This window comes from Notamacropus eugenii, chromosome 3, assembly GCF_028372415.1.
Source record: "Notamacropus eugenii isolate mMacEug1 chromosome 3, mMacEug1.pri_v2, whole genome shotgun sequence".
NCBI classification, from domain to species: Eukaryota; Metazoa; Chordata; class Mammalia; order Diprotodontia; family Macropodidae; genus Notamacropus; species Notamacropus eugenii.
Window position 1 is genome coordinate 335,778,890 of NC_092874.1, and position 22,707 is coordinate 335,801,596.

General features: G+C 42.5%; 1 protein-coding gene across 1 annotated transcript in view; it reads right to left on the bottom strand.

The window, feature by feature from the left end:
• Window positions 1–8,988, bottom strand: part of FLII (FLII actin remodeling protein) — a 44,404-nt gene extending 35,416 nt beyond the window's left edge. Inside the window, exon 1 of the mRNA XM_072597078.1 lies at window positions 8,852–8,988. Within this exon, the coding sequence (XP_072453179.1) occupies window positions 8,852–8,914 (63 nt within the window). The 5' untranslated portion in view covers window positions 8,915–8,988. The remainder of the gene's footprint in view (window positions 1–8,851) is intronic.
• Window positions 8,989–22,707: the final 13,719 nt, after the last annotated feature.

Here is a 22,707-nt window from a genome sequence, read left to right on the forward strand (position 1 = left end):
AAGTCACTTAACCTCAATTGCCTCATCCTGGGTCATCTTCAGTCATCCTGATGGTATGTGGTCACTGGATTCAGATGGCTCTGGAGGACAAGTAAGGCTGGTGACCTGCACAGCCCTCCCTCACTCAAAACAAAGTCAAGTGTAAGTCATGTCATTATTTCTCTGATGGCATGGTCTTCTTCAGCAACAAAGGACAAACATACACACATACTGCCTACACGCTCATCTTAGACCATCCAGTTTTATTCCCTAATTATTTCCTGTATGTGTCTATCTCTGACCTTGACAACTAGAATCTCAGCTTTTTTGCTGTCATTTAGTTATTTTTAGCTGTGTCTGACTCTCTGTGACCCCATCTGGGGTTTTCTTGGCAAAGATCCTGCAGTGGTTGGCCATTTCCTTCTCCAGTCCATTTGACAGATGATAAACGGAGGAAAACAGAGTTAAGTGAATCCCTTTTCATAATTTTAAAATATTTTTCAAATATTAAATTAAAAAAATTTTAAATGCATTAACACGCATTACAATAGGGTTCCCATCAATCAGGGAACGACTAAACAAGTTGTGGTATATGATTGTACTAAAATACTACTGTGCTAGAAGAAATGTCTAGTAAGTGTCTAAGGACCGATGTGGACTCAGGTCTTCCTGACTCCACGCCTGGCATTCTATCCACTGTACCACCTAGCTTCCCTAGAACCTAAGGTAAAGATTCTTAATCTTTTTTGTGTGTCATGGACCCCTCCTCTGGCATTCTGGTGAACGCTATGAATCCCTTTTCATAATTTTAAAATATTTTTCAAATATTAAATTAAAAAAATTTTAAATGCATTAACACGCATTACAATAGGATTACAAAAGAAATCAATTATGATGAAATAGTTACAAAATATCAAAAAAACAAATCTGTGAGAGTAATATATCTATCAGTTCTAATAACTACAATAGTTTCAAGGTACTGATGAATGTCAAGAGCCTTGTGAGATATTTGTAAGCATTGTAACCATGCTACGAAAATAGCCATGATTTCTATCAACAACAGTCATGGGTACTGTTGTTAGCACTACTCTGGTTTGTTAGCATGCATAATCGAAGGAAATGCTGAAGTTCAGTTACAGGTAAAGGAAAATAAAACTTTTTTCCCCATCCAAGTTCAAGCCTTTCCTCCCTACCCCAAATACCCCAAAGTTACGTAGACCCAAGGTCAAAAGCCCCTGCACCAAAAACTACAAAAACAAAGACTTAATCTTTCTTGCCTCTCTCATTGTACCAGGCACACGAATTCCCAGCCCTGTCCCATGTGTTATCACTATTTGCCCTGAAAATGACTAGTACAGGTATGCGGGGGGCTGGACCCTGATTTAATCAATGGAAGGAGTTCCCCATGAAGAAACCTCCTCTGCCACTGCAGATCAGCAGTTACTTTTATTCTTAGAACTGCTGGGAACAGAGAAGTTAAGGAATTTGCCCAGGATATCTCTGCCAGTATCAGTGTCGGAGGCAGAATACACACAAGCGTTCAGTTGTTCAGACGTGTCCAACTCTTTGTGACCCCACTTAGGATTTTCTTGGCAGTGGTTTGCCATTTCCTTCTCCAGCTCATTTGACAAATGAGGAACCTGAGGGAAACAGGGTTAAGTGACTTGCCCAGGGTCACACAGCTAGGAAGTATCTGAGGCCAGATTTGAACAATCAGGAATATGTCTTCTTGAATTCAGGCCTGGCTCTGTAACCACTGCACCATCTAACTGCTCCTACTACTTCCATCTGAGAAACGAGGAATGCCAAGGCCCAGGAAGGTAAAGTAATTTGCCCAAGGTTATGTGCAATGAGTTGCTGGCAGATGGAGGAGGATAAATGCATTTACCAGCATTGATGACCACTGCCTCCAGAAGTAAAGGGCCCTTTTTCCTTTAAAGGCCCAGGTGAGGCTAGTTATGAGGGGAGAGGGAGAAAGGCAAGTCAGCCAGGATCAAGAGGAATCAATTCAATGAGTATTTCTGAAATGCCATGCTGAGAACAAGACAGCAGAGCTGCAGAGACAGAAACCAAATGGTCTTGTTTATCGGGCCCAATGATCATTCATAATGTGGGCAAAGGGATGTACGGCATGAGTACTAGGAAGCCAAGAATATACATATAAATATTTGTGGCAGCTCTTTTCGTGAGGACAAGACTTGGAAACACAGTTTTGCTTCTAACTCTACCTAGAACTCTTCGCACAGTCTCCAACTAGGACTTGGTTGGAGTTCCCATCAATCAGGGAACGACTAAACAAGTTGTGGTATATGATTGTACTAAAATACTACTGTGCTAGAAGAAATGACGAGCAGGGTGGCTTAAAAAAAAACCTGGAAAGATTTATTATGAACTGATGCAAAGTGAAGTAAGCAGAACCAGGAGACCAGTTACATAGAAACAGCAACATTGTACGATGATCAGCTGTAAATGACTTAGCTTTTCTCAGGATGACAGTGACCCAAGACAATTTCAAAGGACTAGTGATGAAAAATGCTATCTGCCTCCAGAGAGAGAACTGATGAAGTCTGAGTGCAGAATGAAACATCCTTTTTTCCCTTTCTTTGTTTTTCTTGCCTTTTTTTCCACAACACGGCTAATATGGAAATATGACTTGCATGATTTCATATGTATAACTGATAGCCATCTCAAGGGGTTGGGGAGGCATGAGGAGGGAAAGAATCTGGAACTCAAAAAAGAATATTAAAAATGAACAAATAATAGATCTGGTTGGTTTTTTTTTTAAAGAAACGATGAAACCTGGGATGACCTGAACTGATATAAAATGAATTGAGCAGAACCAGAATAATTTATGTAGTAATGACAATATTATAAAGATAAAGCAACTTTGGAAGGCTTGGGAACTCTGATCAACACAACACAACAATTATCATTCCAGAGGACTCACGATGAAACATATTCTCCATCCCCAGATAGAGCGGTAATGTACTCAGAGTACGGATCGAAGGATATTCTGGGGCACATGGCTTTTCTTTCTGTACATGAGAAAATTTGTTTTGTTTGACTATACGTATTTGTAATGGGTTTTATCTTTCTTGCTGTCTCAGTGGGTAGGGGAAGGGGAGGTGGGAGGGACAGAATTTGGAACTGAAAAGAAATTAAAATTGAATTTAAAAAAAGAAACAAGAAGATAGGTCAAGAGGATATAATTTAAGAATCACTGGACTCCATGAAAACCATGAGCTGACGGAGTAAATGCTAAATATGTCTATTCAGGAAATGATTTGTTCAGATCCAAAAACCACTCAGCTGTGTACTTACTCATGCATTTCATTCACAAACATTTATTGAATCAAATGAGATAATAATATCTGTAAAGCATTTAGTGTGTGTCTGGCACACAGTAGGTCCCTAAAAAATGTTTATTCCCCTTGTCTAACCTCCCCCCTCACTGTACTAGGCACTTGAGGAGATGAGGGCAGATAAAAAGATAAATGAAATTATAAGAAATGTTCAGTCTTCTAAAGGAGGAAAACAAGTACATCCATAGCTACAATGGCTGTAAAATGGGGGCGGGAGAGAACAGCTGGATTTGGAGTCTAAAGACCTGGGTGCAGATCCCAGGCCTTCTACTTCCAGCCTTGGTTTCCTCATCTATAAAATGGGAGGGCTGGATCAGATGACCTTTAGAGTCCCCTTGAGCGCTACAGCTATGAACCAGGATGTGAGAAGCGCCACAGGAAAGGTATAAAATGCTGCCATGGGAGCACAGAGGAGGGGCAGCTTTTTTCTTGCTGGGGGCTCCAGGAAAGACTTCATGGAGGAGATAACATTTGGGAGGTCTTGAAAGACAAAAAAAGATGTCAACAGGCAAAAGATGGATTCAGAACAGCATAGGTGCCCCTGGGATCTAGGTTTTCCTTTCTAATTCTGTTCGGCTATTTTTAAACTGCATTTGCATTCCCTGAATTCCCATGGACAAGTCTATGGGGCAGGGGGAGAATAAGCTGGGGATTAAAAATTGTACCAGTTCACCCAAAAGTGAAGGCTTCAGGGATTCTAATCAATGCCCTTTCTTCGTCCTTCCCAGGTCAGAGCCCAAACACAGAGTCAGAAGGAGGCTGGTGGCAAAGTCTTCCATGTGCCCCTGGTGATTCCAGCCAACCGTTCCCTTAGGCAAGGAGTGGAGGCCTCAGAGAGTGCTTTCCACTGCCCTCATGTTCCTCCCCTATGATTCAGCCACTCCCCCAGCTGATAGGAGACCCAGTGGAGGGCAGACAGCTCCCAGTTCCCTGAAGTTGACCTGTATTCCCACACTCTAACGTGCACCAAACTACCAAGGGGTCAAAGTGGAGCGAGGCTGGGAATGGAGGAATGGGAGGCAGGGAAGAAGGAAAAACCACTACAGCTTTGTACAGAGGGCAACTATGTGAAGAGGCAGAGATTGAGGTAACCATCACTGGTCCAGTGAAAAGGATGCTGGATTTAGTCTGAGGACGTGAATTCAGATTCTGGCTCTCTACTTGTGTAACGATACCATAAGGGGACATTAATAAACACACACACACACACACACACACACACACACACACACACAGCCCAATTGTGTGCCAGTGGAAAATTCCATGGGCAGTATTGGCATGCCATCTCAGAGAATTGGACAAGACTAAACATCAACGTAACTATGTGCCAGGCACTGTGCTGAGCATGTTTTGGAAAAATTATCTCCACTGATCCTTACAACAACCTGTGAGTTAGCTGCTGCTATTATTCTCATTTTACAGTTAAGGAAACTGAGGCAAAAAGCCAATTAAGTGATTTGCCCAGCCGTCACACAGCCAAGAAGTGTCTGAGGTCAAATTTGAACTCAGGTCTTCCTGACTCCAGGCCCAAGGCTCTCTTCACTGCCTTATGTGGGTTGAATAAGATAAAACTTCTCTGGGCTTCCTTTCCTCAACCACAAACTGCAAGGGGTTGGACTAAATGATTCCTAACATTCCTTCCAGCCCTACAACTCAGTCCTACCTGTGAGACACATTAGGGCTTAAACTCTCCTAAACTGGCTCAAGCTGTCACTAGTTACATGAGGGACCATGGCAGTGACTGTGGGAGTTCTAGGAAAATCTCAAGATTGTAGCTGGAAGGAGCCTTGGAGACAACTCAGTCCGGCTCCATCACCTTTATAGAGAGGTTGTGCAGCCTACTGGATAACATGATAGTCTTGGGGTCAGAAAGGTCTGGATTCAAATCCTGCCTCAGTCACCATCTGTACAGACCATGAGTAAGTCATTTAAACTTCTCTGAACTCCAGTGAAATTGGACCTGCTTCTCACAAGATTGCTGTATGAGATAATATATTAGCAGGCTATTTTGTTCTGGAAAGTGGTCCAGGCCTGTGATTTCATCAGTATGCAAACTCCCTCTATTGATACAGAGGAAACTCACTGGTAACCTATGATCTTAGAGACTGGTTGAGGGGTTAGCTTTATTAAATACCCAAAGACCACAAGGCCAGTAAGGGTCAAAGGCAGCACTTGAATTCAGGTCTGACCCTAGGACTGGCCCTTTTTCACCTTCCAGGCCAGTCACTAACTAGCCCATGCTGCCTCTCATTATTAGATTATGACAACAGAGACTAAGCTAAATGACTTGCCCAGGGTCACACAGTTAATAAGTAGCAAAGTCAGAACTAGAGACTAAACACAGAATATAAACCCAAATTAAGATGTCAATACATTACTCTTTTCATTTCAACACAGTCAATAAACATTTATTAAGCACCTACTGTGTGCTAGTAGGGCAGCCAGGTGGCACAGTGGCTGGAGTGCCAGGCCTGGAGTCACAAAGACTCATCTTCCTGAGTTTAAGTCTGGCCTCTAACACTTACTAGCTGTAACTCAGGCCAAGTCACTTCACCCTGTTTGCCTCAGCTTCCTCATCTGTAAAATGACCTGGAGAAGGAAATGACAAACTACTTCAGTATCTTTGCCAAGAAAACCCCAAACAGGGTCATGAAGAGTCAGACATGACTGAACCACAAAAGAAAAAAAGATGTGCCAGGCATTGCGCTTAGAGCTAGGATACAAAAAGAGACAAAAGACAGTCCCCATACAATCTAAAAGGGGAAACAATGTCCAAATGAAAATTAATGAACAATTATTAACAGCCAAAGTGTTCCAAAGGACTTATGATGAAAAATGTTACCTAGCTCCAGAAAAAGAACTGACAGAGTCTGAATGCAGATTGAGGCATACTTTTTAAAAATTTCTTTACTATACTTGTTTTTTGGTTCTGTGTTTTCCTCTTGCAACATGGTTAATGTGGAAATGTTTTGCATGATTGCACATGTATAATCTATATAAAATTGTTTGCTTTCTCAAGGAGAGAGGAACGGAGGCGGAGGGTAAATTTGGAACTCAAAATTTTAAAAAATGAATGTTAAAAGTTTTTGTTTACATGTAATTGAGAAAAAATAAAATCATAGGGGAAAACGGGGTGGGGGGAAAGAGCCTACTATGTGCCAGGCACAGTGCTAAGTGCTGGGGATAAAAAAAGAAGGAAAAGATAGTTCCTGCCCTCAGTCTAATACTGCCTCTTTAACTAATGGTGGTATTTCTGGTAAGAGTGGGTCTTCCCAGTACCTCTGATACATCACAAGCTCACTGATCTAGAGCTCGAAACAATTTCAGGGGTCATTTAATCCACTCCCCTCATTTTACAGTTGAGGAAATTGAGGCCTAGAGAGGTTAACTGATTTGTCTAAAGTCAGTAGCAGAGCCAAGATTCGAACCCCAAACCTTTAACTCCAAATTCAGTGCTCTCTCCACTATGCCACCCCACTATCCTTTACATTTGGAAAGACAGAGTCAATATTTAAAAACAAAAACACTTTTGAAGTCTTCAGCTCTCTGGGACAGAAAAAAACTCTGAGAGATCCTTATAGACATTCCTCTGATTCTATCCCTATTATCACTGAACCTTCAAGGCCTCCAGAGACCTAACCCTAGCCCTCTACTTTTAGAAATTCCACACACCAATGAGGTTAGATCCTGAGTCAATTTCTAAGAAAGGCATATTTTTTTCAGTTCCCCTCTGATGCTTAGCTCCTGCTCTGCCCCACTCTCAGAAAAGAACATGACTGTTAAACATTACAAAATAAAAAAAAAAAAAAAGAACATGACACAATACTCAGAGATCCCAGACCAACCTCCCAGATCCATCCACACAGATCTTGGGACTCATACATATATGCATATTCTCCAGCACCTCCCCAACACACAAACGTTGACATACATATATACTCTTTTTCTTCAAGTCTCTCAAAGCTCAAGACTGGGGGAAAATGCATCACCAGATCCCAACTGTGAGTCATATTAATATTTTAATACTTAACATCCCAGGAACGGAGATCATTTCACTCAGAGGCTGGAAGGCCTCTAAGATGGCCCTTACACGTTCCTGCCTAATGGGCTGACAGATGATTATCTCAGGGGGGAAAGAGAAAAATGTGTCTGTGCAAAGACTGAACCACAGACTATCAGAGAAAGAAGAGACCTCAGAACCCCTGTGACCCACAGAGGAGGAAATGATTGAGGCCCAGGGATTATAAACAGGTCTCTTCACACACAATAATATCCAATCCCCTGCATTGGCCATACCTACTTCTTCCCAGCTTAAGGCCCTGATTTATCAATCAATCGATTGGTCAGCAAGCAGTTATCAAGCACCTGTGTGCTAGCCAAGCAAAAATGAAACCTCCCTTCCCTTAGAGTTTACATTCTATCTGGTTATCCAGGATATTTTCTTGACTTCCCAAGAATCTCTGATTAAGTTCCCTGAGTAGACTCAGCACCTGACAAATTGATTTTTGTCCTAGGTAATATGATGCAGATGAACTAAGAGTCTGGACTCATTTTAAAAGTAGGGGTGATGGTGGGAAGTGTCCTTAAAAGGTCACTTGGTCTCTCATTTGGGGGTGAGGGCTGAGGATGACTGAAGCAGGACAACAGGTCTAAGAGGGTCCCATTTAAAAGAACTCTTACCAAGTGAAGTTACTTAAGCAGAACCAGAGGGAGCTTGGGGGCTCCACAGGGGCCTGGCTGGATGAGAGCCACATGAGGGACAGGAAGAAGGCCTAGACCCTCCTCCTGACGAAACGTAATAGAGCAGTGGGATTTAGCCCTGGGTTGGGAAGTCAAGAGTCTTGGATTCTCTGGGAAGGCTGGTCCCTTCCCCCTTTTACTCTCCAGAGTCTTTCACAGCTCCGATGTTCCATGCTCTCAGCTTGGGTGCTTCCCATTGGATGAGTGGTGCCCGCCCTAAAGGACCGGCTCTGTGGAGCGGGTCCGAGGGGCTCCTGAGCACCCGTGTATCTTAGTGTGAGGGAAGGGAAGGTCACTCAAAACTGGGCGGTTCGGTGGAAAATGCACCCAGTCTGAAGTCCGAGGTCCTGGGTTCCGTTCTAGCTCTATCATTTGCTACCTGTGTGACTCAGGAACAAGTCACTTAAGGCTCTCCCTGGGCCTCAGTTTCCTCATTTGTATCGCACTGGGTTTGGATCCTCCAAGGTGCCCTGCACCCCTAAATCTATGATCCTGGGACCCTTAGGGTACGGAGTATCCGTCCCGCCGCAGGATGGGAGGCAGATCTGGGAAACAGGCAGTTCTCCCCTTGGTCCGGCAGGCCCCTAGTGAAATACACCCACTCCCCGCCCCAGAAGGGGAGCACGGAGGAAGGGCGGAGGGATCATGTCTTTGGGGGGGCCTGAAAACAGTTCCCCAAGCCCTGGGGGTTCGGTGGCCGTGTGGGCGTGCAGCTGGGGGACAGGCCCGGCAGGGGGGCCGCCGGCCCCTCGCCCCCACCCCAAGCCTACCTTAAAGTCGTTTCCGCTGAGGTCCACGCCCCGAATGAAGGGCAGCACCCCGGTGGCGGCCATGGCTGCGGAGGTTGCGGCTGCGGCTTCCCGGAGACTGGAGACGGTTCCTGGGGTGGGGCGGCCGCGGGGCAGGGCCGGTGGGGAGTTGGGGGGCGGGATCAACCGGGCTACCCCGCCCCCAACCCCCGCACCGCCCCTTTAACTCGCGCAGGCCCGGCCCGGGGCGAACCAGGAAGCTGGGAGCTCTAGATTGTGGTCCGAGAGAGGAGGAGCAGCGCAGGGCCTCAGCGAAGGGGAAGGAGCTCGCCCAAAATCCGAGGTGGAATTTGAACCCAGGTCTCTGGCTTCGGGGGACTCTGGAGTCGGGGGCGGTGTCAGTCAGCCTAGGCGCAGGAAAGCTGGTTTTCACATCGGTTTACATTTATATGGGTACGCACCCCATGCAATAAATGCTTAATCCAGGCCTCCTTCCTTCACAAAGAACCATGTAGAACTGCAAAGGACCATGTGGATGAGGAAGTTCAGCCTCCTCTTTTTACAGGTGAAGAAACAGGCTCAGAGGTTATGGAATCGTAGACCCAGAGCTGGAAGTGACCTTAGAGGCCATCTAGTTTACCTCACTTTACAGATGAGGAAACTGAGACCTGGGCCGAGAAATGATTTTCCCAAGATCACACAGGTCCCAGGTGTCAGTGATAGTCTATGAACCACCAAGCCTAGTGCTCCGGAGTACCCTTTGCTAAGGAGTAGAGCCTACAATCTTAACTGACGCCAAACGGGCACCCTTCAATCCCAATTGCTTTTGATATGTACAGACGAAAAGGGAAACAAGCCCAGCGACTCGGGATGTTTGAAGAATCAGCCCTGAGGGGCTTCAGGAACCCAGAGCCCTGGAATCTCCGATAAAGGTGATTCCTTGGGCTCAGGTCCCTTGGGCTGGTTCCCTGAGGCCCAAAATCCCTTTGAGTAGGGGCTTTGGGTCCCTAGGGACTTGTGCTTGTGCCAACCCCAGCACAAAAGAGAGATCCTCATCCCAAAAGGCTGGGGAATATGACTTACCCAGCCCTGAAGGGGTGGGAGTCTCTTTGGCAGAAAGACAAAGGTAAAATGAAACAAAGTTGTCAGATTCTGCAACAATGTATTCATCAGCAAGGGCAGAGGAACCACCACATTCTAACCCAGATACCTCAGTCTCCCATATGTGATTATACTGAAGGAGTAGGAATGATACTTACATTAGATCGTACACAAGTAAAACTGCTTGAAACAATACGATCTTGAAAGCAGTGAGGGCATAACTTGCTTAGATGCTTCAGGGAGAGGAAGATACCAAAAGAAAATGGGGGGAAAAATCAGGTGGTCTTCTTAATGCACCCCAAAAGTGGCTGAGAAACCTCAATTGGTAAGAAGTCATAGCCTTACTTTAAAAAAAAAATACAATCTTTATGAGTTTATGTTTATCAAGAGTGTACCTGGAGGCAAAAACATCATGTTTAATGAAAATATTAGAAGGGAACCGGTTGATTTTTGCAAAGGATTCTTTTCTATCTTTTACAATGAGATTATTATAAAGCTCTTAGCACAGTGCCTAGCACATAGTAAGCACCTACTATGTTGGCTATTATTGTTTGAATATGTTTCTGAAAATGTTTCTTACAAATTGACTATCAATATAACTGATGAAATTTACCTCAGACCTATTACATTTAAATTGATCACTTTCCACACATAAAATAACAATTTTTTATTCAGGATACTGTAAGGATTCTTTTTTATCCAAACAATCTCACTCACATTTCCTTGTGTATGGTGTTAGCATGTATACTCTGTTCTTCGGGGTCTTTGTTTTTCTTTGCATTATTTCATAAAGGTATTTCCAGATTTCTTTGCCTTCTTCATGTTTATTCAAGATTATAGTATTATATATACATCATTTGGTCAAAATTTAACCATTCCCATATTGTGAGATACTGAGGTTTCTTCTAATTTTAAAAAATTACATATAATGCTACTATAAAAATGCTTGAACAGATAGCTTTTTCGTTTTGATAACACTTTCTGGGTATATTTCTAACAGTTGGATCATTTGGCAAAAAAAGGAAATTCCTGATATGGGGTGTAAAATAATAAATAATTAAATTAATTTCATCCCCTAGTTTAAATTTGGAACCTAGACATTATAGATTTTTAAACTGCCCAGCCCTTTGGATCCCTGTGGTACGCCAGTGTGGGGAGTCTCTCATTGCCGCTTTCTGAAGAGACACCTGTCAGAGTACTCAGTACTTACCCCATGCACAGGCAACCCATATATGTGTCATGAAAGTATGATGAAGCATGGAATATGATAAAGACAAAGAAATTTTGAGAGGGAGAAATTGCATTTTCAGCTGGGAAGATGAGGAAGGTCTTTGTGGAAAAGGTTCCTGAGCTGGGCTGTGATTCACCAAAAAAGATCATTTTACAGCTGATAAAATTCCTGACCGACCTGTCCTATGTCCCATAATTCTCCCTCAGGAGACTGTCATTCTTCCTTCATTGGGCCACTTTTAATTCTGAGGAGTCATTTTGAAAGACAGCTTTTAAATCCCCCTTCCTACCCATTCAGTCACCAACCCTCTCTGTAATGAGGCAGGATGCTGTAAGGAAAGAAATGAACAACCACAAGAAAAGAACTGATAAACCAAGAATCAGGAGACCTAGTTCTTGTCCTGGGTTTCTCGGGTTCCTCTTCTATAAAATGAGATTAAACAAATCCATATCCAGCAGAGCTCCAAAAGTCTAAGATCTCTTTACCGGCAATCTTTGCTGGAATGCTTTGTAGTCAACATATTTTGTAGTAAAACACTAATAAAGCCTGTAACTTTATCACAAATTATAGTATTTCTATGAGAGGGAGAGAATGAGAGAGATATCATATCTGTTCCCATGGACAAAGGCTTTCCAGAATCCATGTGGAGAAAAGTGTGACTGTTGGATGAGATGTGATAATGTCTGAGGAAAGATACTAGGAGTCAGTAAGAAGGAAACTAACCCCTCAGTATGACTGGAGCTCCCAGAATCTGTGCTGTTCCCTTCTGCTCATTGATCGGCCAATAAGATATAGTTCAGAAAAAGTTTGGACGAATGCCTGGATGCTCAAGTCATACCAAGTTATTATTAACTGACCTTCAAATACTGAAATCAGAGAAGGAAGCCCTGGTCTCCAATCCCTGGCAGAAGAAAGGATACTCAGGGCTGATTTAAGAGAGTGATTCTTGTGTTTTGTTTGTAAAGCATTTATATGGGCATGGGGGTGATGGGGAAGACATTCTGGGATAATTTCAGCTGCAAATGTGAAGTATACAGTTTCACTAAGCACTAGTATTTACACTTAAGCCAGTTTGAAAAAAGTCTGGCAAGAGCCCCAACTAATCAAAAATCTTTCAAGTTCATTCAGAGGTGAAAATGAAAGCACAATAAACCAAAGAAAAATGGAAAAGATCTGGAAAGCCATGAATAACGAGCTGTTTTCCGTAGGCAGCATGTTATACAGAAAAACAACCACCTAGGTTCAAATCTCATAGTTCTGGCCTCTGCTGCTTATTGCCTGTGACCTTGGGCAAATCACTTAACTTACCCAAGTGGGCCTCAGTTCTTCCATCTGTGTCATGTAAGGCTTTGACCTCTGGTCTCTGACTTCCCTCTCAGCTCTAGATAAATGGCCTTATAATAATGGGAGTAAACTACCACACTCGGTCCCTAAGGTCACAATACCAGATAAAGAGAACGATAACAGGAAATGCACCTGGAGTAGACCAAGTATACAAGCAGAATATACATGCTAGAGGCAACACAATTATCAATGTATGGAGGGACTGATTTACAGAGTATTTTAAGGACAGGAAGATACCAAAAAGGTTGAAAAAACTAAAACTACTTTATTAATAATGAAAAACTATTGGCATTATATGCCTACTTTCTTACTTATATGAAATTTTAATAAGAATCATTTATACACCAAGGATAGACTTTGGCAAACAGCATGATCATATTTTTACCATTACAAAACTGATAGAAAAATAAATGGAATTCAAGATCTCATTGTATTTACTTTGTTGATTACAAAAGAGCATTTTATTAAAATGCAACTCTAAGTTAACATCTCACACTGATCAGATTGGCTCATATGACAGAAAAGGAAAATGACAAATGCTGGAGGGGATGTGGAAAAATAGAGACACTGATACACTGTTGGTGGAGCTGTGAAATGGTCCAGCCATTCTGGAGAACAATTTGAAATTATCCCCAAAGGGCTATAAAACTGCACATCTGTTGACCTAGAATATCACTACTTGGTTTGTATCCCAAAGAAATCAAAGGAAAAGGACGCATGTGCTCAAAAATATTTGTAGCAGCTCTTTTCATGGTGGAAAAGATTTGGAAACTGAGGGGTGTCCATCAGTTGGGAAATGGCTATACAAGTTGCGGTATGTGTATGTTCATTCTTCCTTGCCAAAGAAGACCATGCCATCAGAGAAGTAATCATATGACTTGCACTTGACTTTGAGTGAGGGAGGGCTGTGCAGCTCACCAGCCTCACTTCTCCTCCAGAGCCATCTGAATCCAGTGACCAGATATTCATCAGGATGACTGGAGATGACCCAGGATGAGGCATTTGGGGTTAAGTGACTTGCCCAAGGTCACACAGCTAGTAAGTGTCAAATGTCTGAGGTGAGGTTTGAACTCAGGTCCTCCTGACTCCTGCACTGGTGCTCTATCTACTGCACCACCTAGCTGCCCTGCAAGTTGTGGTATATAATTGTGATGGAATACTATTGTGCTATAAGAAATGACAAGCAGGATGGTTTCAGAAAAACCTGGAAAGACTTTTATGAACTGATGCGAAGTGAGGTGAGTAGAATCAGGAAAACATTGTACACAGTAACAGCAATTTTGTATAATGATCAACTGTGAATGATTTAGCTATTCTCAACAATACAGTGATTCAAGACAATTCCAAAGGACTCATAATGAAAAATACTATTCACCTCCAAAGAGAGAACTAATAAACTGAGTGCAAACTGAAGTATAATTTTTCACTTTATTTTTCGTTTGTTTGTAGTTTTTTGGCAATGTGGCAAATATGGAAATGTGTTTCGCATGATTTCATATGTATAATTGATATACTGCTTGCCTTCTTAATGGGTGAGGGAGGGACTGGAGGGAGAGAATTTAGAACTCAAAAAAAATTTTTAACATCTAAAAAAATAATTTAAGAAAAATAAAAGGAACCCACCAAAAAAGGGCATTTGATTCAGTGGAACAAAACATGACCTTTAGGGCTATATTCCGAAAAAGTGACTACTATCCACAAGTCAAAATTATTCAAGATTCTTTGAAATATATGACAACCAGGACAACCTCATTCTTTAAAAAAAAAGAAAAATATGATGAGTATGAGGTGAGCAAGCCAAAATGTTCCACTAACGTCCTCAGATAATAGGAAAAATGGAGGAATTACACCCTCTCCTCCAGAATGTTGGGTTGACCTCCTGTAGTGAACTCATGGGAAGATATGAACCAGTCACACAGGATGGGTAAGTGTAAATAGGCTACTATCTGCACTGTTAGAAGGAAAGTCCACACTGATGAGTTCACAGATACATTTAAGCATTTATACTTATCCTTTACTCAGTTCCTAGCTCAACAGAGGCACTAATTTTGTGACCTGGAGTGTCACTTCCCCTCTCTGGGCCTCTGTTTAGCTCTAAGTTGGTGGTATCTTCCATCCCAAAGGATGTATGTAGTTTCCCTCTCTGAGCTTGTGAGTTTCTAGGTAAGTCTCTTACCTTGGTTTTCAATGATGTTACAAGTGTTAGAATAAGTAAGCTACTTGCTAGCTGGTGAAGTTTTAGGGGCAAAGTAAATCTCTCCACCAGGCTTCTCAGAGTTCCTTCTGCTGAAAGCATTTGCATTCCTTCAGCAGCACAGAAATAACTGATTAGCACATCATCAAAATAGGAAGCTACCTGATGGTACACCCCAGATAAACAGTTCCCCAGCTCTACTTCCCTCACCGTCATTATTTTTTTAAATTTTATTTGTTTTCAGTGTTCTACAATTACTTCCATATATCTTAGATTTCTTCCTCCTTCCTTCCCCTCTTTCCCCCCTACCTCCCCACTCCCTCCCTGAGACGGCATAAAATTTTATATAGGTTCTACACATACATTCCTATTAAATACATTTTCACTTTAGTCATGTTGCATGAATTAAAATGAATGGGAGAAATCATAAAACAAAACATAATACAAAAGAAAATGATCTGCTTCATTGTGTGATCGAATTCCAAAGTTCTTTCTCTGGATGCCTCACCCTCATTATTGTAAATGGTGGCCATTCCAGTCTGCTCTTCTGGTATCCCAGGGTCTCTAGTCGTAGTGGTGCAGTACCACAGGGAAGTGAAATGTCTTGCCTCTTAATTTAGCTCAAATCCCATCTCCTGCAAGGCGCCTTTCCAGGTCCCCTTATCTTCTAAAGTCTTCGCCTCTAATGTTATCTTACATCTACTCTGTATATATCTTTTATTTATCAATTTATCAACATGTTGTCTCCCCACTAGAATATAAGCTGCTTGAGGACAGGTGTGTGTTTGCCTTCCTCCATAGCTTGAGCACTTAGCACCTTGCCTATAAGTATTTAATAAATACTTGTTTACTGATTTTCACCTGTGCCAAATCCTACAACTGAATTTTCTTTAAAATAATTGAATTATTCTGAATCGATTTCTGTCAGATGGCTTTACAGTTTTTCTAGCAATTCTGGTCAAGAAAGAACCCCTTTTCGGCTAATTTGTGTTTTGGAAGTGTGTTGAGAGTTTATCTTTTTCTCATGGACTATGTGGCTAACTGAAGCCTACTTCCAGTTTATATTAGCCTCGCTTGGCTGAAACCTGACTCATGGAATGACAGTTAAGGGATGACTTTTGACATTCCTGAGATAAGAAACCAAGAAGAATGAAATACAGCATCTTTAAAAACCTCCCCAAGGATTTTATTTGTGGAAGGATTCTCTGTCTACTTATGGAAGAATTTCCCTCATGCTGAACCTTTAGTTATCTTTCTGATCCGTAAATAAATCCCTTCCCCTCAATTAGCCCATTATGACTTCTTTAAAATACAGCTTTATAGCTTTGTAAATAAATGTAGGATTTTGCAAACTCAGTGTTTTAAATCAGTAACTTAGTCTGTTTACAATTTGTTCTTAGTTTGTTTCACTTTAATTAAGGGAAGCATGAGATAATGAATCTATTTAACTAGGCCTGTGTGATCTTTTTGGCATGAGGCCATAAACATTTTTACATATTAAAAAATTATTTGTCTCTTTGATGTAATTTTCTCTATAAAGTCTTGTCAGAAACTCTAGTATGGGTTCAGGGTTATTTTTCTACCACCTGAACCTTTGCTTAAGCATAATAAAACAGGTTTTTACTTCCCTAATTTCTGCATTGTGGCAGATTTATTCAACAACAGTAACCTATTACATGAACTCAAAGAGGACATATTTCTCCCATAACAGAGGTTATAAAACCTGGGTTTTATAATCACCTATCAGGCCCTTGGGGAGGAATGTGTAAGGGCAACGAGTATGACTTCCTAGCTTTTGCTGGGATGGCACTGCCTCCTATTTGTGTCTTCTTCCCTTCAACAGAGAGCCTCAAACATTGTAAGATGAAAGCAGCAGAGGTCCAGTGATGGGATTCCAGGCCATAATTTGACAACAGCCAATCCTGATAGGCAATTGGTGTAATACTGAATTTTAAAATGAATTTTGGTAGTGATGGGTAAGGGATCTGAACCCCAAAAGGAAAAGACAATGTCTTTGGGATCTGGACCCCAAAAGGGAAAAGCCCCTGGACTTTCCCACATGGCCCAGATCCCTGGCATATGCCTGGGGCAATCAGCAACACTCCCCCCCCACCCAGTGCACCTGGCCCCACTGTAGACCCCTTAATTCCATCTAGACCTCTTCTCTACGCCCAGTCTTTCTGTATATAAGATACAGCTTGCCTCCATTAAGGTGCTCAGATTTAATCTGGCCCACTTATGAATACTGCTCAGATTCCTTGGTTGTCCCTCATTCTTGAAGAGGACCAAAATGACATAATGCACTAGAATCAAGTTTCAATGTGTCCAACTGTGGCTGATCAGACCAATATGAGGTTGGAATGCTCTACCACAGATCTGGCACAAATAGTCCATGTGAACATTTGGGGTGGATTCTCTAAATTTGCACATCCTGCATTTTCTTTGAGGTGTCTCAATTCTGTTTTACTCATGGACCATAGCACCTTCTCTGATATGGGCACGCCATGCTGAGCAGTCCTGTGCCAGTGTCTCCTATGTCATACAATCAATTCCAAAGTTCTTAAGAGAGACCTTGACAGCGTCCTTATATCACTTCTTCTGACCACCATGTGAATGCTTGCCCTGTTCTCCATAAAATACTCCTTTTGGCAAGTGTATGTTTTGCATTTGAACAATGTGGCCTACCCATTGGAGTTGTGCACTCTGAAGCAGAGTTTGATTGCTTGGCAGCTTAGTTGGCAAAAGGACCTCCGCGTCTGGAATCTTATCCTGCCAGATGATCGTCAGAATCTTCCTAGGGCATTTCAAATGGAAGCAGTTCAGTTTCCTGGGATGGTGTTGGTATACTGTCCAGGTTTCATAGACACACGACGAGATCAGCATAATGGCTCCATAGATCTTGGTTTTGGTAGTCAATCTAATAGCTCTTCTCTCCAATACTTTCATTTGGAACCTTCCAAACACTGAGCTAGCTCTGGCAATGCATGTGTCAACCTCATTATCAATGTGTATATTCCTGGAAAGTACACTACCAAGGTAAGTGAACTTATCCATGGCATTCAAAACTTCTTCATTTGCTATAACTGATGGAACATGTCTGGATAGTGTGGTGGTGGCTGATGGAGCACCTGTGTTTTCTTGGTGTTGTTAGCACAAGCAGCAGATCCATACTTTGTTGTGTCTCCCCTTCAGAGGTTGCAGTGAGTACACAATCACCTGCAAATAGAAAATCATGCACCAACACTTGCTCTACTTTTGTCTTGGCTTATAGCCTTTTCAAGTTGAAGAATTTACCATCAGCGCAGTAAATTAAGCTGATCTTGAAAGCATTTGACAACATGGCTGAAAACATCATGCTAAAAAACATAGGAGCGAGCATATAGCCTTGTTTCACTCCACTGGTGACTGGGAAGGCATGAGAGCATTGTTCACTATCCAGAACCTGGGCAAACAAGCCATCATGAAATTGACATAAAATATTGATGAACTTCTCTGGGCAACCAAATTTTGACATAATTTTCCATAAGCCCTCACGACTAATAGTGTCAAAGATCTTGGTCAGATCTACAAATGTTGTGTACAGACCTCTGTTCTGCTCCTGGCATTTCTCTTGGAGCTGTTGGGCAGCAAACACCATATCAACTGTTCCTCGGCCCTTTCCGAAGCCACATTGGCTCTCAGGGAAATGACCATCTTCCAGGTGAAGGTTCAGCCTGTCAAGGAGGACTCTGGCAAGAATCTTCCCAGCAATGACTAAGAGACTACCAGACTTGGCAGGGAGTCCTAGGGAGGAATGGAGTTGGAAACAGTAGCAGCAATGGTCATTTGCTACTGAAGACTTGTGCATCACATGACCTTCTATTTATGTGAACACAATAAAACTTTGTGGACGCACCCTGGCAACAAACCCTGGCATCTAATAGACTATGTGATTGTAAGAAGAGACAGACAGGATGTGACAGTGAGAATTGATCACAGACTTATCCTCTCCTAGCTAAATATTCACATTCAACAAAAGGGGTATCCCCAAGGCAAAATGACTATCGAATTCATGTCAGCAAATTAGAGCTCATCTCTGAGTGAAAACAGTTTGTGACTAATTTGGAGGGAAAGTTGTGTTAACACACAGTTGGCAACAGTGGGGCAGAAAGGGAGTGGGCAGCTTTCAGAGATTTGGTGTATAGTACTGTATTTGCTCATCTGGGTCAGAACACTCGCAAACACCAAGACTGGTTTGATGAAAATGATAGGGAAATTCAGAAACTGCTAAACAAAAAACGAGAACTTCACAAGGTTTACCAGCAGGACAGTTCATTCATCTCTAAGAAGGCAGCATTTAATTCCATCAAAACTGAAGTACACGCAAAGCTTAGAAAGATGCAGGATTCTTGGCTCGGCAGGAAGGCAAATGAAATTCAGTTTTATGCTGACAGTAACAATCCAAAACACTTTTGTGATGCCCTGAAGGTTATTTATGGGACAAAGATCTACGATTCATTTCAACTACTCAGTGCTGATGGAAGCACATTGATTAGTGATAAGGACATGATCTTAGGGAGATCATGGGCTGAACACTTCCATAAGGTTCTCAACAGACCATCATCAATCAATGCTGAAGCCAGTGACCATTTACCTCAGGTTGAAATCAATCCCTCCCTAACCGAAGAAGTAGTAGGCTCCTTTCCTGGGACAAAACACATGGTGCTGATTCTCTTCCAACTGAGATTTACAAGGTAGGGGATTCATTGCTCATACAAAAGTTGACTGAAATTTTCCAGAAATATGGCAAGAGGAGTTTATCCTCCAGGAGTTCAAGGATGCCTCCACTGTCTATCTCTATAAAGGTAAAGAGAATAGATTGTCCTATAACAATTACAAGGAAGGGTGTCTTCTCAGATTCCTTAAGAGTCTAAGCCAATGCTCAGATTCCTTAAAAGTCTGGCCAATGTGGTAGATTTTTAGAATTATGTTCACCCAGTTGGTGTTCTAATAAAACTTGTCATTGGCTGAAAGAAGGTTTGGGATAGAGTTTATTTGGGCAGGACTCACTTGTCGCTATTTTGGGATCCTAGCACCCCTGAAACTCAACTAGTATTGTAACTTTTATTACATTGGTATGATCCAGCTGTGAATACTGAATATCCTTTCCACTATTTAAGTTGTTCTTTATCTCTTTAAGAAGTGTTTGTTTTATAACTGTATTGATTCAAGTATTGGGTGTTCTTTGGTAGAATGACTCCCAAATATTTAAATTTCGTAATTATTTTGAACGAAATTTCTCTTTCTATTTTTGCTTTCTGGATTTTTCCTCCTATACAGAAATGCTCTTGATTTTTTGAGTTTATTTGGAAGCCTGCAACTTTATTGAAATCATACATTGTTTTTCAATAGTTTGTACTGTTTGCCTCTTCAGCCCATATGGCTTTAACTATCATCCTTCTGCAGATGAGTTCAAGGTCAATATATCCAGTCCCAGTTTCTACCCTAAATTCCAGCCATGAATAACTAATTGCCCAATGGACATTTCAAATCAGTTGTCCCAAAAATATCTTGAACTCAACATCCCCAAAGTTAAAATCATCTTTTCCACTCTTCCAAATTTCCCTTCTTTCTGTCAAAGGTACCATTATCCTTCCAGTCTCATGGGTTTGTAATTTCAGCATCATCCTCAACTTTTCACTCTCCTTTACTCTATATATCCAATCAGTTGTAAAATCATGCCATTTTTACCATCACATCTCTTACATCTGACCCAATTTCTCACTCATACAACTACCAACGTTTGTTCAGATTCTAATCACCTCTCACCTAGATTATTACAGCAGCCTCAATCCTCTCCCCACTCCTGTCCATCTTCCAAACCCATAGCCCAAGTAATTTCCTTATTCTATTTGACTCTCCTACTCAACCAGCTCCAGTGGTTTCCTATTGCCAATAGGATAAAAATATAAACTTCTCTAGACTCACCAGACATTTATCCCCCTGCTACACCATGAGATCCAGCCCAACTGGAATTTTAATTGTTCCTCACACACAATGTCTTATCTTCCTGCCTTTGCACTGGTTGTCTGACCCACATGTCTAGAATGTATTTTCTCTCTTCTTAACTCTGCCAATTAGAGACCCTTACTTCCTTTAAGAGGCAGTTCAAGCACCTTCTGCATAAAGCCTTTCTTGACTCCCTCAATCATTACTGCTCAAGTTCCCAAAGTACCTTGGATTTAACTACTTTGTATATATTTGTACTTATTCATGTTATATATGTTATCTATTTCTACATGCATTTGTTCTCTCCCTCTTTGGAATGTATGCTACAACTTTGTAAATGGAAAAAATAACAAAAGATTCAAAATTAAATGCTAACCTTGTCCCCAAATAAAAGATATGAGAAAGCAACTTTTTTGTAGAAGTTGTCAGGACTATGGGTGTGGAACACTGCATATAATGTCAGACTTCTTTCCTTGTCCTGATTGGTTTAACTGTTATTTTTTTCTCTTTTTAATTCTGCACTATAAGTAATGGCTCTCTGAGAGATGAAGGACATACACTAAAAAGTACAGATTATGAAAAACAAAAAAAACCAATAACAATATATACATATTTTTGAAAGTTGGCTCTTTGGGACTCAGATACACTCTGGCCTTTGCATGGGGTCAGGATTTGATCTCAGTATAACAGACTCTCACCATAGAAGTAAGGATCCTCAGAGGTTGGTCCCAACCCTTTACCTGAACAGTAATTTTCCCCCACATTCCTAATGGAGGGACAAGCTTGTCTCAGAAATTTGCTTTTCACATTGATAATAGTGGTCCAAGTTATTGCTGTCCACTTCTTTTACCTGTAAAGTGCCTGGCATGGTTGGCCTTACAATACCCACCTAAAAAGAAGAGACAGAGTTGATAAACCATCACATTAGGGGAGGGAAATATCAGTCTGGAGCATAGGGTAAGAGTAAAACTTTTTTTATTTTGTGGACCTGACAGGTAGGGGCTCTGGAACCTCTCCCCCCGCCCCCAACTCTCCCTGAACTTTCCATACGGTCAAGTCTCCGTCGGTCACCTGAGGCATCCCAGTCATCCCCTCATCTGGCCTTTCACTATGGCCTACACCCAATCTCCCAGTTCTCTGTTGCCCAGCTCCCCACTGTCTGTTACCTCTGGTTCACCCCCAGCCACCTCCCACCCTTGAGTCTATCTAGACCCCATTCTCTTGGTCTAGGTCCCTGCTTTCAGGCTCCAGTCACTCCAGCCTACCGGCTCCTGCCATCAAAATCCTCCCTAGACCCCGCTCCTTCGGTCACCCCAGCCTACTGGCCACTTCTAGAGCCTGATCCTTCCCACGGTCTTCCTGTACATAAGCTCCAGCACGCCTCCAAGAAATTACCAGTACTTGGATCCCTTAAGAGTCTAGCCTGGATGGCGAATCTTCAGAATCACACCCTTCTACCTGCGCTCTAACAAACCTTATCTTTGGCTGAAAGCTTGGGGCCAATTCATTCAGGCAGGCCCTGCCCGTCTCATCTCGGGGTCCCAGCACCCCTAAACCTCAACAGACCCAACTTGGGACGGAATTCCCAGTAACCGTCCCCATCCGGGGCAAGGAGAGGCTCCGCTTCCTTTCTGGGACCCTCTCCTCCTCTGCGTCACCTCCCCAGGTCCCCGGCGTCCCCCACCTTCCCAGGGAGCCCTCCCAGTTCTCCTCAATGCCGGCGCCTGCCTTCTGGGCCTCCCCAATTTGTCCCAGTGGTTTCAGGTTTTCTTCTCGTTAGACTACACGTGCCTTGAGGACAGGGGCTGCTGTTCGGCCTTTTTCTGTGTCACTGTCCAGACCACCGAGGGATTCAGAGCCGTGTGGTCCCGGGGGAGCCGAACCTTGGGCCCGGAGCCGCGCCCAAGGCGCGTCCGAGGCGCCTCCAGCACCGGCGCTCGGGGCCGGCCTTTAGCCATGAAGTCACCAAGCCCCGACTCCTCCTACTGCCACGTGCTCCAGGCCTAGTTCTCGAGAGCC